Below are 16,846 nucleotides of genomic sequence, written 5' to 3'. Positions count from 1 at the left end.
ACTGGTCTGTCTTGGGTAGTCATGAGCTACTGAGAAGACCCAACTTTGGTTTGGGAATACAGAATGAAGCATATTAAGACACATTTTAGACTGCAAATTCCAAATTCTAATTCCTAAGGCTCAGTCCCAAAGTGTGTGTGTGTGTGTGTGTGTGTGTGTGTGTGTGTATCAGCATTCAATAGGAACGTGTCATCACAGCAAGTGTGACCCCAAAAATAGGCTCCTCATGACAAGCACAGCATGTGATCAATTGGGAGACACAAACAGCAGATGCTTCTAATAGGTTTTCAACTTTTAAAAGACTGCACATAACATAAGGCATTATTTGTACTTTTAAAATACATGTAACTGCTTCTTTGTTGGGGAAAGAAAAGTAATACATGTATATTTGTACATGACAGTGCTAAAGAAAACTGTAATAAGAAAATACATTTCACAGTTTTACGTAACAAAAAGCTGATAAGCAGCCTAAGATCACCGTTACAATTGTGGTTTACCTGCTCTTTTTCAAGCATATCTGCTTTACGGAGTATTTTCATCGCATACACATGCCCTGTATCTTTCTTCTGAACAAGCCGCACCTAAGAGTTATAAAAGAAATGCCAAGTCAAAAGTTCACAATGCCAAGGTAATTAATGCTTTCATGTGTTATAGGAAGTAATTTAAACTGGAAAAGTGTTACAATTTTAATATAAACAACCAGCAATAAAAAAAAAAAAAAAAAAAAACAGAAAAAAAGTGCTTTTTAACATTCCAAAATGAGTAGATTTATTATACACGGTGAAGTCAGTCCTGAAAACTTTCTCAGGTATCTCTAGATCTGAACAGTTTGGCTCCTTCGTTGAACAAGTCAATCCTATTTGAAAACCCTCCCTTTTGAACTTGAGGACTCATTATAACCATGGCACCTGTCATCCACAAGCTCAGACAACCTAAGGAAGTGACTGCAACAGTGCTTAAAACAAAAGCAAAAGCTCATGTGCAAGAAAAATGTCTAGAAGGAAAAAACCTAAAATGTGTCATCAGGGAAACAGGGTTTTGTGCAGTTTTCCTCTTTCTTATCCTCCAATGTTTTTAGAGCACATAATTTTATGATGAAAAGAAAATCAATAGTCCACAAACCCAAAGAAAAACTTCTTGGCAAGTCCCTGCACATCCTCCCTTGCAACCCCCCACCCCCACCAAGATACTTAGGCTATCTCCTCCCTGCACCTTTCTTCATGTTTTTCCTGACTGAGTCCCACGTCCCTTCCTCACTAAACAGAAAGTTCTTTTAGAGGTAGTACCATACCTTCCCCTGTCTCCAGGAGCCAACAGGGATTTTGAACACTGAGGGATCAATTTAATCTTTCACCTGTGCCTTTGAGTATGTATTCACATTTCCCCTAGGTACGGGTTTTTAATAATATGCTGCTCAATTTATACAAAGTTAATGAAACTATTGCATCATCCACTTTGGGTGAGTCGTCCACTTTGGGTGTTTTCCACTAATGAGGATGACCTTGCAGGGGCTCATTTAAACCCTCCCCAGAGACTGCTCTTATGACCGAGCAAGATGCATCGACAAGACCTGGTGGGACAAATGCTTTCAACTCTCTACCACTACCTGTATAACCCATTTCTATAATCTCTGTCTCCTGAGGCCACCTTTTTAGAGCAATACAAATCTAGTGGGAAGAAATAAAGGGTGGATATATGCTGTTGGTTTGCTCCTGAAGAGGCAGTGTGAGACTGGGAAAAGCAAGAGCTTTAAGATCAGGAACTCCTTTAAGAAACAAAACAAACAAGCAAAGGGAAAGAAAGAGAGACAGACAGAGAAACCAAGAAATAGACTCTTAACTATACAGAACAAACTCATGGCTACCAGAGGGGACATGGGGGGATGGGGGAAACGGGGTGAGGAATGAGGAGTACACTTGTCATCATGAGCACTAGGTGATTAAAATGAAAACTTTAAAAAAAAAAAAAGATTAGGAACTTCTGGACCCAACTTCTGGTACTGCTGCTCAATGGCTATGTGACTATGGAGCATTACATATCCTTTCTCGGAGTCTTAATTTCATCATCTATAAAATGAGTCATTGTCATGATTACAGGAGAGAAACACTCAGTAAATAGTAAATATTGATTTCCTTCTACCTTTCAACTCTCCCTCTAAATCAATACATAAAGCGTCAACATCATCTCTGGCAAAACAGAACAATCAGAGATCTGGGTCAGTGGAGGGGGAGGAAAGGACAGACAGCAGTTACAACGTGGGCCTGGCACGTCTGACCCACCTACCCCATATTTCAGTTCTATCAACAATCATGAGCTTATGATACGTTGGCAGCTTCAAAGTTCTGTGGTATTTTTGTATCTTATCTGGTAAGTAGCTGTGGTTTTTACCTCACCGAATGCTCCTCTGCCTATTACTTTTAAGGATTCAAAATCTTCCAATCCAAGTCTTGTTCTCTTCAAACGAAGAAACTCTGTTTCCTTCCGAGCATGTGCTGATCTCCTCAGTCGTTTCTAACGTTTAAATAAAGGGGGAGAGAGGAGGGAAGGGGAGGAGCTGAATTTCTGCAACTCCATAGCAGTCTTACTCGTGACTGGAAAGCAGGGCCATGCCGATTAATCATGACCTTCTCACAGGTGAGAGCCTCACAGAAGAACCCTGAAGAGGCCACTCCTCCCCTCCCCAGCTTCCGGATACAAAACCAAACCATACTGATCACCGGGGTGCCTCCGGTGGACTCTGACTAACCTACTTCAGCAGTCAATTATTCGACCTTTTCTAATGAAGGCAGAATAAACAATCAATATTTTCCTTTAAACTTTTTTATATAAAATCAAAGTGTGGGTTTTTTGGTTTTTTTAACACATTCGAGTTCATTTTATGCTCTATAATTCCAACAAGACTTTGGTATTTTTCACCATTTTCCTGGATTCTATGATTCATTCCTATTTTTGAAAGCATTTCCGCGGTCATTTCAGTTCCTTGCACAGTTTCTTAACTGTATTTTCTCCTACCAAGTCTGTAGACACTGGGGGGAAGGGCTGATTTGAGAAATATTTTGCCTTGATAATGATTTCAGGCATTTGCACCACTTCTGTGGAGATATTTCCATGATTTCTGTAAATATGCTATGGTTTCCTTTTAAAATTTTAATTTGATCTCATCTCTTTCTTTTCTTGGAATTCTAAATCTAATTAATTTATTACAACTGGGCCTAAATAAGACTTCCTCTCCTGGGTACTCAGTAATTAATTTCTCCATCTTCATGAATACCTAAATCCAGAAGTGCACCAGCCCTCCCTAAGTCCCTCTGCTACTAAGCCAAAACCCTTTCTCTATGCACCAAGGCTAACAACTTGCTGCACAAGACTCGCCACATTGGGTTTCAAGGAAAAACTTCCCAATATTAATTACCTCTTCGTCCTTTAGGCCTTCCTCTTCCATCACTTTTTCTAACTTCTTTTGTCTAAAAATAAATAAAAATATTTGAAATAACATTTGAATAACTTTCTGAAAAAGCCTATCCAAACACAGGGTTTTTTGTAATGATAAAAACAGGTAAATCTCAAAGTGCCTCATTAAAACAAATTACAGTTACTAAAGACAAGTGAAAAGATTCCCACCCTTTGTTAGTTCTACCTTTTGAAAAAGATTGTATAAGATGTTAATGCAACAAAGAATCTTATTTCAAAATGAAAAGTTCTCTTTCCTTTATTTTTAAGTTATTTCCTCCTTAACAAACCACAAAACAGCTGGTGTTTGATAACCTCTTCTATCAGGGTGTTTCTCTCTCTCCCAGACTGGTATCTACTTCCTTTATTTTTACATCTTCCTCCTCCTCCCTGCCACAAACAAAGAGCAATAAACACTAGTAAAGGCAGAATTTGGAGATTTGGGGTGGAGGGGAGAAAAGGGAATGGTCAAAATACGTGATTGGCACCACTATCAAAACTTAAGACTCTAAATCCTTGGAGTATTAAACTTTAAAAACTGCATCCAAGAATATTTTTGAGCTACAATCTCACAGTGAAACAAGTAAAACTTCCTTATAACCAATTCCACACAACCTTTATTTATTCAGCATAATAAATGAAAGCACATGGGCTGGGATCTCTATCACTTATCAGCATTCCTGATAGCAGGCAATGTGAGCAGGACAGGGAAGAATGAAAGTACAGAGTACACGAGTACACGCAGCAACAGCATGTAGTCAATGCGGGGGAGGCACACAGCACTTCAAATGCCACACTTCAAATGTCAGTCTGTAGACAACTAAAAGCTACAGAGGCCTGTGTATAAAGGAGTGAGGTGATGAGGTTCTATTTTAAAATGACAGCCACAGTAATAAGCTGACGGGCTGGCAGGGAAAGCAAATGACAACGACTGAGGCAGACTGAAAGCTTTAGTAACGATTCAGACGAGCAGTAAAGATCTGGAACTAAGGCTAGAAACCTAGAATGAAGTGAAGAGAGCTATTGCAAAGATGACCAACTGGCAGCAGGAGTCAAAGGAAAAATCTTACAATTTCTTGTGTGGGAGGATAATGACACCAGTAACCAAGAGAGGAAACACAGAGAAAGGACGAAGGGAAAGGTAATGGGTTTTATTTTGGTCAATAAATAATTATTGCAATAATAGTAATTAGTTTAAATCAGTATCATGTTAGAAATCATATTACACAGCCACAGGATCAGATGACATCAAGAATTCATATCCAAACTCTCAGGAAGTAAAAAGATCTACTCTGACCCTGATTTGGGGGGGGGGGGGGGGGAGGAGTCGGGGAAGCACTGGCATGGCTCCCAGTCTGCCCACTTCTCTTCTCTGAGTTCCCAGAATATTTTGGGATATGTATCTATGTGTGCACATTACTGGAAGGAGAAGGCTGTATTACTGGTACTTTCAGAAGTGTAAATTAATTCCATTTCAGTGGTTAAATAGTTGAAGTAGAGAAGAATAAAAAGAATCAAAGATAACATCACAGCAAGAACTATAATATCTCAACCATGGTTAGCTCTTTTTGTGCCTTCAGTATCAAACACCATAATTTCCGACTATGTTTTTTTGAATGACCACACCAGACTAGGCTAGAAGTCCAATGTGCTATCATATAATGTGTGTCCCAGAGATGGTTGCTTCTGTGTATATTTTTTTTTCTGAAAGAGAGAGAGAGGGAGAGAAAGGCAGAAGGAGAGAGAGAATCTTAAGCAGGCTCTGTGCTGGGCATGAAATCATGACCCAAGCCAAAATCAAGAGTCGGACCGTAACAGTCTGAGCCACCCAGGCACACCTGCTTCTGACTATATTTTAAATCTCAGTTCCAACTAAGAAGCTTTCCATAGCTTGACTGCAAGCATAATTAAATTGGTTTCTGTAGAATATCTACCTGAGAGTAAAGTTATCAGAATCAACTCCTTGAACACAATCAGATTCGTTCATCAGAAAAGTATCCAGAAAAAAGCCTATCCGTGGTAATGATACTGGGGCCAAGCCAATGAAGATCTTAAAGACACCAAAAATGGCAAGCATAGCCTGAAATGAGGCTTACAAATGATATCTTCTGTGAGATGATCCCAAGAAATTACCATTAACTTTGTTAGATTCATGATGACATTGTAATTACACAAGTAAATGGCCATATTTTACAAGATGTACCCTACAGTACGTAGGAAATGACAGATGTTTAAATTTTGTTTTGAAACACAACTGCAAGAAAAAATAAAATGGAATAGATGAAACAAATTTAACAAAATCTTGATGATTACTGAATCTGAGGAATGAGTATATGGGGGTTCATTGTAAGATACATAGATACATACATAGAAAGACATATAGTCTTTCTATATGTATGTTTAAAAGTGTTCATAATGAAAAAGAAAAGCAGGCCCCTCCACTGTGTGTCCCTGGTGGAAGAGCCAGTTTAGCTAACACTCCAGCCATTGGTGAAGCTACTCTTGCACTCAACTCCAAAGGTCCAGAGCAGAACCCCAGGAGAAAGACCGCCCACTTACACTTGGAGGCCACCCCCAACCTCACCCCATCAAGGGCTTTCTGTGAGCTCTACTTATCTGCATGAGAGCCCACTTCTCATAGGAGATGGTAAGGGCAGGTAGCTGAATCCTCCTTCTCCACTAAGAATAGCGTCTTGTACACAGCCAACTTCATAAAATGTGTGTTGCCAAATGGGGAGGAAAAGATCCAAGTGTGTATCAATGTGCAAACATACTTATGACTGCATGTAATTAGCCCCTTTTGCCAACCTTAAGTTCACCTCCCAGTACAGCTTGATTCAGAGGTTGCAGAAATGGGAGAAAAGAGCTAATCCACTCTACAAGACAGCTGACTAGACAATATTTCTAATTTCTGTTGATGAGACATTTTAAAACCAGGAAAAATAGCAAAGAAATAAACACTACTTGTTATTTCCATGATCAAAATTGAGAAAACTCTCAAGAAATATCCTAAAAATGAATATTACACATTTTTTAAAAATCTCGACAAATTACTTTGGTTTGACTGATATATCTAATCAGTGAATTAACAATCAAAGGTCAAGATTTACCCATTCCTGGGACTTAAATAAAACTGACACTTGCTGACTAATAGTAATCACAATATTACAACTCAGTATCAGATCAGACCAAATGCAGACAGGGGGAAATCTGGGTAAGACTATCTAACAGGAGTAGTAGAACTTGCTAATTCTCAAAGGGTAAAATATAGGAAAATTCTTATTTGATTTGGGGTAAGAGGGGAGGAAACACACCATTACTTCCTATTAAATTAGGTTTTTGTGGCTTTAATTAATCCACCAAGATAGTATTTATGAAGAACAGAAACAACACAATATTTAATAAGAAAACAATGCTGGGTGCTTGGGTGACTCAATGAGTTGAGCATCCAACTTCAGCTCAGGTCATGATCTCATAGCTCGTGGGTTTGAGCCCTGCATCAGGCTCTGTACTGATGTACAGCTTAGAGCCTGCTTCAGATCCTCTGTCTCCCTCTCTCTCTGTCCCTCCCCCACTCACACTCTGTCTCTCTCTCTCTCTCAAAAATAAACAAACATTAAAAATAATTTTTTTTAAGAAAAAAATGCCAGTTTCCTTGGTTTTGGTTTCAGGCTGCTATAAATTATTTTGTATGAATATCTAGGCAATAATCAATATCTACCACATAATTAGGATCACATAAGAGAAAGAATAGAAGTGGTGTTCCTAGAGAACCTTACCATCAGAGGCAAAACAAGGATTAAATAAAGAAGATGAGGGATGCCTGGGTGGCTCAGTCAGTTAAGCATCTGACTTCAGTCCAGGTCATGATCCTGTGCTTCATGGGTTCAAGCCCCGCATCGGGCTCTGTGCTGACAGCTCAGAGCCTGGAGCCTGCTTCGGATTCTGTGTCTCCCTCTCTCTCTGCCCCTCCACTGCTCTCTCTCTCTCTCTCTCTCTCTCTCAAAAATAAGTTAACATTAAAAAAAATCATTAAAAAATTTTACCAAAAACACACATCCTAATCCTCTTAAGTGTCTACCATTCCCTTTGCACAATCTCTTTTGGTTAATTTGATCTTTAAGAAAAGCAAAACCACCACCGCTTTTGAAAGGTATTTCCATCTTAAGAATCCAAAACAGGGGCACCTGGGTGGCTCAGTCGGTTAAGCGTCCGACTTCGGCTCAGGTCATGATCTCACAGTCCGTGAGTTCAAGCCCCGCGTCGGGCTCTGTGCTGACAGCTCAGAGCCTGGAGCCTGCTTCGGATTCTGTGTCTCCCTCTCTCTCTGCCCCTCCCCTGTTCATGCTCTGTCTCTCTCTGTCTCAAAAATAAATAAAACATTAAAAAAAAAAAAAAGAATCCAAAACAAAAAAAGCACTGATTTCAACCCATTTTGGGGTGTAATTTAGTGTAAATCACAATGTAACACTTATTAATAACATAACACCATTATCGTATAATTACTAGAGAACATGATACATATCAATAATGAACTTTAAGGCAGAGCCAGTAGGATTAAAAACCAAGTATTACAGGGTTGCCTGGGTGGCTTAGCTGCTGAATGTCAGACTCTTGATTTCAGCTCAGGTCATGGGATGGAGCCCAGTGTTGGGCTCTGCGCTAAGTGTGGAGTCCGCTTCAGATTCATTCTCTCTCTCTCTCTCTTGCTCTCGCTCTCCCTCCCTCCCTCTCTCTGACTCTCTCCCCCACTCTTCTACTCTCTCTCTGAAGTAAAAAAAAAACAAAAAACAAAAAAACCTATTATCAAATAAAACAAGTATCTTAATCAGAACTCGTAAGTATTTGTTTTCTTTCTATAATACCAGAAACTACAATTTCAAGAGAGTGGTTGTATTTGAAAATAACTATCTCCAACAGCATGCCTAGAGATATACTGTGCAAATTTATCCTTGAATTCCCCATGATCCCAACATAGGGCACTCTGCAGGCACTTCTCTGTTTCAGTGAACAGCAGCTAGCCACCGCCAGCTATAAAATATTTTGCTATTTCACTTTCAGATCTGCATATTTAAAGTTCAATCATGATTTATACCTTCATGAAGAGTGTGGCTGCAAAAGCTCTTATGAAAATATTAGTATATCAAATCCAGCAACATACAAAAATAATACATTATATTATAATCAAGAGGGCTTTACCCCAGGAAGGCAAGGTTAATTTAACCTGCAAAAAATCAGCCCATGTAATTCATCATGTTAAAAGAATAAACAGCGATGCAAAGATGCAGAAAAAGGATTTGACAAAATTCAACACACACTCATGTTAAAAACTCAGCCAAACAGGAACATAAGAAAATTTCCCCAATCTACAAAGGACATCTCTGAAAAACCTACAGGTGACATCACAACTAATAGTGAAATAGTGAGTGCTTTTACCTTCAAATCAGGAACAAAACAAAAATGTCTACTCTCACCACATATAGCCAACGTTGTACCTGATATCCCAGCCAATCCAATAAGGCAAGAAAAAGAAGGTGATAGATTGGAAAAGAAGCAAAACTCTCTATTTGAATATGCATAATTGTTTACACAGAAAATCCTAAGGAATCTACCAAAAAAGCTACTAGAATAAGTAAATTAGCAAGTTGCAGGGTATAAGGTCAATATACAAACTTCAGGTATATTTCTATATGCCAGCAGCAACAACTGGAAAAAAAAATTAAATATCCACTTACAACAACATCAAAACAACCCCAAAGTACTGGCAATAGATGAACAAAATAACATATAACAACCCCATATTAAACACTACAAAACACTTCTGAGAAAAATTAAAGACCTAAGAGAATGGGAAGATATACCACGTTCATGTATCAGAAGATTCAATACTGTTAAGATGTCAATGCTCCCCCAAAGTGATCTTCAGATTCAGTACAATTATATTCATAATTCCATTAAGCTTTCCTCTAGAAATTGACAACCTGATTCTGAAATTTATATGAAAATAAAATTGCCACTTGCCATGCTGGCTGCATGCTTGCCTGCACCCTTCGTAGCCATGTCTTAACAAAATTGAAGAAATCAAGGATTTTCTGCTCACAGCCAGGTGAAAGGATGCCAAGTCCATCAAGATCAAGAACAATAAGGATAATGTGAAGTTTAAAGTCTGATGCAGCAGATACCTTTACACTTTGGTCATCACAGACAGAGAGAAGGCAGGGAAACTGAAGCAGTCCCTGCCCTCAGATTTGGCAGTAAAGGAGCTGAAATGAACCCAGCAAACTAATTTGAACTGTATTAAAATTTTTAAAATTCTTGAAAGAAAGAGGGAAGGGGAGGGGAGGGGAGGGGAGGAGAGGAGAGGGGAGGAGAGGGGAGGAGAGGGGAGGAGAGGGGAGGAGAGGGGAGGAGAGGGGAGGAGAGGGGAGGAGAGGGGAGGAGAGGGGAGGAGAGGGGAGGAGAGGGGAGGAGAGGAGAGGAGAGGAGAGGAGAGGAGAGGAGAGGAGAGGAGAGGAGAGGAGAGGAGAGGAGAGGAAAGGAAAGGAAAGGAAAGGAAAGGAAAGGAAAGGAAAGGAAAGGAAAGGAAAATGCAAAGAAACTAGACTATCCAAAACAATCTTAGGGGAAAAAAAACCAACAACGAAGTTGAAGACTTAATTTACATGACTTCAAAACTTAGCACAAAGCTAACAGTAACCACGTCAGTGTGATACTGACATAGGGACAAACAGATCAATGAAAGAGAATAAAAAATCCACAAATGGGGGCACCTGGCTGGCTCAATCAGTAAAGCATGCAACTCAATCTCAGGGTTGTAAGTGTGAACCCCATGTTGGGTGTGGAGATTACTTAAAAATAAAATCTTTAAAAAAATAAAATCTTGGGTGTCTGGGTGGCTCAGTTGGTTAGAGCACCCAACTTCAGCACAGGTCATGATCTCACGGTTTATGGGTTCAAGTGCCACATCGGACTCTCTGCTGTCAGTGTAGTGTGTACTTCAGATCCTCTGTCTCCCTCTCTTTCTGGCTCTCCCTCACTGATGAAAGAAAGAAAGAAAAGAAAGAAAAGAAAGAAAAGAAAGAAAAGAAAGAAAGAGAGAAAGAGAGAAAGAGAAAGAAAGAAAGAAAGAATGAATAAAAGACAGAAAAGAAAAAACCTTCTAAAAAGAAAAAAAAAAAACAGATACACGCTACATGGTATTTGGTTTTTGATAAAAATGCCAAAGAATCTAATGGGGAAAAGGAAATCTTTGCAACAAATGGTGCTAAAACAACTGAATATCCATAACAAAAAAAATAAATCTCAATCCCCACCTCATACACTTATTAATTCAAGATGGATCATAGAACTAAATGTAAATACTAAATTATAAAACTTCCAGAAGAAAATGTAAAAGAATAGCTTTATGCCTTGGGAGGAGTGAAGATTTCTTAGAGATCACAGAATTCAATAGCTATAAAAGAGAAAAATGCCAAATTAGATTTCATCAAAACTATTTTTTTTATTAGCATTACTTTTATTTTAGAAAGAGAGAGCATGAGCAGTAGAGAGGGGCAGAAGGAGAGGGAGGAAGGGAGAGGGAGAGGGAGAGGGAGAGGGAGAGGGAGAGGGAGAGAGAGAGAGAGAGAGAGAGAGAGAGACAGAGACAGAGAATCCCAAACAGGCTCCACACTCAGCACAGAGCCCAATGTGGGGCTCGATCCCACAACCCTGGAATCATGACCTGAGCCAAAATCAAGAGTTGGATGCTCAACCGACTGAGCCACCCAGGCACTCCAGATTTCATCAAAATTTAAAACTTCTGGGGCACTTGGGTGGCTCAGTCGGTTGAGCATCCAACTTCAGCTCAGGTCATGATCTCATGGTTTGTGGCTTCAAGCCCAGCGTCGGGCTCTCTGCTGTCAGCACAGACCCTGCTTCAGATCTTCTGTATCCCTTTCTCTCTGCCCCTTTCCTACTCACGCTCTTTCTCAAAAATAAACATTAAAAAAAAAAATTTAGGGGGGCGCCTGGGTGGCACAGTCGGTTAAGCGTCCGACTTCAGCCAGGTCACGATCTCGCGGCCCGTGAGTTCGAGCCCCGCGTCGGGCTCTGGGCTGATGGCTCAGAGCCTGGAACCTGTTTCCGATTCTGTGTCTCCCTCTCTCTCTGCCCCTCCCCTGTTCATGCTCTGTCTCTCTCTGTCCCAAAAATAAATAAACGCTGAAGAAAAAAATAAATAAATAAATTTAAAAAAAAAATAAAAATAAAAATAAAAATAAATTTAAAAAAATTTAGGGTGCCTAGGTGGCTCAGTCAGTTAAGCTTCCAACTCTTGGTTTCGGCTCAGGTCATGATCTCACGGTTCATGAGTTCAAGCCCTGCACCAGGCTGTGCGTTGACAGTGTGGAGCCTGCTTGGGATTCTCACTCTCTTTTTCTGCCCCTCTGCCACTGGTGCTGACTCTGTCTCGCTCAAAAAAAAAAAAAAAAGGCTTAAAAATTTTTTTAACTTTTCCTTATCTAAAGACACTGTTAAGAAAATGAACAGGAAAGCCAGAGACTGAAAGAAACTATTTGCAGAACATTTATGTGACAAAAGACTGGTAACTAGGACTTATAAAGAACTCCTACAACTCAATGGTCAAAAAATTTGAAGAAACACTTCACACACACACAAAAAAAATACAAATGACCAAAAGGCCCATAAAAAAATGTTCACCACCATTAATCATCATGGCAATGCAAATTAAACAGTAAGATACCACTAACCATCTATAAGAATAACTGAAGTTAAAAGACTGACAGACGTTTTGTTCGCAAAAATGTAAAGCAACTCGAACTCTCATACGTTATTGATAATATTTTAGAAAAAGGTCTAGCAGTTTCTTATAAAATGAAACATACTTATGTATATTTATGAACCAGCAATCCCACTCCTAAATATTTACCCAAGAATTGAAAGCAAATGTTCACAAAAAGATCTGTACACAAATGTTCATAGAAACACATCCAAAACAGTCAAAAAGTAGAAAAAAGCCCAGATGTTTATCAACAGAAGAATGTAAAAACAGAGGTATAGGTATAGTCAGAAAATAGAATGGTACTCAGCAATATAAAGGAACAAACTATTGATACAACAGCAACATGGATGAACCTTGAAACATTAGGCTAAGTGAAAAAAGCCTTACTGAAATGAGTGCTTACTATATATAAATCCATTTACAACCTCCATTTGTATAGAATAAGCAAGAGTAATCTAAAATTACAATAGTGGTTGCCTGGGGTTGAAGGAACATCTCCAAGAATCAAAGAACTTTCTAGGATGATGATAATGTTCTATGTCTTGGTAGGAGTTTCAGTTCTACAGGTACATACACTTGTGGGGCACCTGGGTAGCTCAGTCAGTTAGGCGTCCGACTCTTGATTTCAGCTCAGGTCATGACCTCACAGTTCGTGGGATCAAGCCCCACATCAGGTTCTGATCTGACAGTAAGGAGCCTGCTTGGGATTCTCTCCCTCTCTCTCTCTGCCCCTCCCCTGTTCACACGTGCTCTCTCGCTCTCAAAATGAATAAATGTTTAAACTGTTTAAACTAAAATATTTAAAAAAATATATATGTATATATATACACACATTGAACTCATTTGCTATACAAGAAGTAAAACATACTGACATCTGCAACATACTTTGAAGTACAGCAAAAAATTAAGATGGTTTAATGAATGGATAGAGATGGATAGATGGATATGTGATAAAACAATGAATGGTAATTGAAGAATCTAGATGTATATACAGGTATTCACTGTATAATTCCTTCAACTTTTCTGTACTTCTGAACATTTTCATAATAAAATGTTGGGAACAAAATTTTAATTACGAGCTACTATATAAATAATATATACCAGGTGCTAAGTGACTGAGTGATTGCTATGTGAGAAGCACTATGGTGGATACTCACATGTGTTATATCTAATCCCCACAACAATCCTGCGAGGCAAGTATTATCCCCATTTTCCAGATTGGGAACTGATACACAGAAAGTCTAAGAAACTGGTCCTGGCCTCAGACAGCTACTAAATGGTAAAGGCAGGATTCTAAGCCCAGGTCTGATTCCATAAGGGCTGCTCTTTCTACTACATTGCACTACTTTAACAATAAATCTAAGAATTTGGCCAATGTTTTCATACTACTATGGAATTCTGTGTTATTTTTTTTCTAAGAATTTATTTTTAAGTAATCTCTATACCCAACATGGGGCCCAAACTCACAACCCTAAGATCAAGAGTGGCATGTTCCACTGATTGAGCCAGCCAGGCACCCCTGTGTTATTGGCTAGTAGTAGAAATAAGTGGGTTAATAGCAAGGACTTTGGAAATCAATGGCACTGTCCTTCCATTCTAATGGGATAGGATATAATATGGATGCTGCTATTCTTATCTCCTTTCAACAGTATTATGAATGTGTTTTGTGACACTAGACACGAATGCCAAAACCATGACACAATTTTCTCAAACAAAATTCTTTACCTCATTTCTCGTTCTTCATGTTGAGCGATAAGGTTGCTATAAAAATTCTCCAGTGTCACTTTGGTCATTGTCACCCTTTCCTTTGTGTGATTACTCATGGATGAGCAAGGTGTTGAGCCTGTCATTGCCATGGCTGCTAGAAACAAAAAAAGAAGAGGTATTAGTTTTGGAGTTAGAATCCATCAACTATCACTCTCTTACCACCCTGGTAGGAAAGTAAACTGGTACAAGTTTTCTGGAAGACAAACATGTAAATATATAACAAAAGCCACATAAACAGAATACTTGGTGAAAATAAGTATGTATCAATGTCCTATGACCCAGAAATACCATCTCTAGGTACAAGGCCTAAAGAAATTGTCACACATGCTCTTAAGGAGATATGCACAATGATGTGCATTAGAGGGGATGTTTATTATGCCATCATTTGTGACATAGGAAGTTGAAGCCAATTCAGTAAGGAAATAAATAAAATGCTGTGGGTGCACATAAAGAAATAACATGCAGTAGTCAGAAGCAAATCTATCTGTACCTAAAAGTGACATGAATATCTTTAAAACATCTTGTTAATTTTAAAAAAAGGAAGACAACAAGATCGTAACACCATAAGCGTAAATTAAGAAGATATAATATAGACACGATATAATTCTTTGCCATCCAAGAATCTACCTAAAAAAATCAAAGACGCATAGGGATTCATACACAAGGAGACTCAATGTAGCAGTGTAATGGCAAAGGAAAACTTGAAATAACTTGAATATCCAACAACAGAACTGATTAAATTATTGATTTATGTGTTTACCAGATGTGCACAGAATTATTTGAAATACATATCAAAATGTTACCACCGGCTTAACTCTAGGCAGTAAGAATGCAATACATCATTTTATTCGTTTGTGCTTTTCCATAATTTCCATATTTTCTTCAATGAATATGTACTATTACTATTAAACTACAAATAACTTTTTTTTTAATTTACATTTATTTATTTTTGACAGAGAGAGACAGAGCACAAGTGGAGGAGGGGCAGAGAGAGAAGGAGACACAGAATCCGAAGCAGGCTCCAGGCTCCAAGCCGTCAGCACAGAGCCTGACATGGGGCTGGAATTCACAAACTGTGAGATCATGACCTGAGCCAAAGTCGGACGCTCAACCAACTGAGCCACCCAGGCGCCCCTAACTACAAATAACTTTTAAATCTGGCATTCCTATAGTTAAAAAAAACCTATGACTAAAATGCCCATTTATAGGTATTCATGTACTGACATGTCTTATGATATTCGATAAATGCTTGCTGTCTATTTGGATTTACAAATTAAAACAAATAACTGTGATAAAAAAAACATCGTTACAAAGAAATAACCTGAATCATAATTTTAGTGATGGAAGAGATCTGAAAAACAAGGGACCCTAACCTCCTAGTTTTACATATGAGAAAACTGATACCAACAAGGTTTAAATAGTTTATAGAACATTTTTTCCTAAATTTAAATTTCATCCTCCACCCCCACCCCAGATATTTTTGCCAGCCCATATTGTCACACTTGGCCACACCATTCACCAATCTGGACCTGCTCCAGCATTGGCAATAATGTTCAGTATTTTATCCTTATCATGCCTTCCTCCAACATGACTGCCTGCCTTTAAGTCTGTCCTTTCATCACAATATAAAGTGGAGTAAAAGTAGGAGGGGCCAAGGGCCATTTTCAAAGATAGTACATTCTATGAAAAGTTTCCTTCAGGTTCCCTTTAATACTTAGCAGCTTTTTATTTTTTTAATGTTTATTTTATTTTTGAAGGAGAGACAGAGTGTGACCGGGGGAGGGGCAGAGAGAGAGAGAGAGAGAGAGAGAGAGAGAGAGAGAGAGACACAGAATCTGAAGCAGGCTCCAGGCTCTGAGCTGTCCGCACAGAGCCCGACGTGGGGCTCGAACTCACGGACCGCGAGATCATGACCTGAGCTAAGTCGGACGCTCAATGGACTGAGCCACCCAGGCGCCCCATACTTAGCAGCTTTTTAAACTGTCTCGTAGATTAAAGCTATTAAGGAATGTGCAAATACTTACTATTACTAAGACAAAAGGCTTAACATTAAGCAACTTTATTAAAAAAATATTCAGGGAAAATCATATAAAAGAATAATTCTTTGAGAGCAAAGAAATTCAAAATCAAGGCTCTACTTCAAATGTTTTTATTGATGATGTGCCAAAATGATCAGTAATCACAAATTCAAGTGAACTCAGCTCTACCTTATGTTATTTGTTATTATGTTATATTTTTTATGGGGAAGTTTCTGCTAATACCAAACAAAGAAAACGCAAATGTTTTTAGGATATCAGTAGATTTTTCAAAAACCTCTGGTTTATGAAGCTTGGGTGTGGTTCCTTATTTGTCAGCCTATACCCCCTCCACCCACAATGAAAACCACATGCACTCTAAGTCTGGTGAAGAAATTTTGAAACCAGATTTAAAAACAAGTCTGAAGTAAGGGAGTGCTTTGTACTCCTCCCTGGTCTGAACATTTCTGGAGACATTTTTATAAACACACAGATGTGGTTACATTTTAACAACTGAAATTATTTTAACATAGATATGCAACTAGAAGAGTGTTTATACCTAAGACAAAGAGCACCTTCCATATAATAAGTGGTTAATAAACATAAGTTGAGCAAGTTAATGATTTGTCAGTTGTCAACAAAATTAAAGAACAAAATTCCATTTACATTGATAGGTATATAAATACTGGGGTGGAGAAAGTTTTGACTCATTTAAGTCACTGGCATGGCTTCCTAAGCTTTTAAAAAGATCAACAGGATATGAAGCGTACTCAAAGATGATCATATAATAGGCTAACAAATTTTCTAGCAGAATGATTTTCAACCTTCACAT

The 16,846-nt window shown here is 38.6% G+C and overlaps 1 protein-coding gene and 1 pseudogene across 3 annotated transcripts in view; one reads left to right on the top strand and one right to left on the bottom strand.

Annotated features, from left to right (window-relative positions):
* Positions 1-16,846, bottom strand: part of STK38 (serine/threonine kinase 38) — a 51,879-nt gene that overhangs the window by 22,443 nt on the left and 12,590 nt on the right. For 2 of the 3 annotated variants that reach the window (XM_053222891.1, XM_015069808.3), the window contains exons 2-5: positions 13,958-14,090; positions 3,413-3,464; positions 2,389-2,511; positions 498-581 (exon numbers count right to left, since the gene is read on the bottom strand). In XM_053222891.1, the coding sequence (XP_053078866.1) occupies positions 498-581; positions 2,389-2,511; positions 3,413-3,464; positions 13,958-14,088 (390 nt within the window). In that variant the 5' untranslated portion in view covers positions 14,089-14,090. Of the gene's footprint in view, positions 1-497; positions 582-2,388; positions 2,512-3,412; positions 3,465-13,957; positions 14,094-16,846 lie in introns of all 3 variants that reach the window. The other variant, XM_027057877.2, reaches the window with a different exon arrangement.
* Positions 4,482-9,722, top strand: LOC128315680 (60S ribosomal protein L38-like; annotated as a pseudogene).

The sequence above is a fragment of the Acinonyx jubatus genome, chromosome B2, assembly GCF_027475565.1.
Source record: "Acinonyx jubatus isolate Ajub_Pintada_27869175 chromosome B2, VMU_Ajub_asm_v1.0, whole genome shotgun sequence".
In the NCBI taxonomy this organism is placed as follows: Eukaryota; Metazoa; Chordata; class Mammalia; order Carnivora; family Felidae; genus Acinonyx; species Acinonyx jubatus.
Note: the sequence above shows the minus strand (reverse complement) of the source record. Positions and strands in the feature narration are given on the sequence as shown.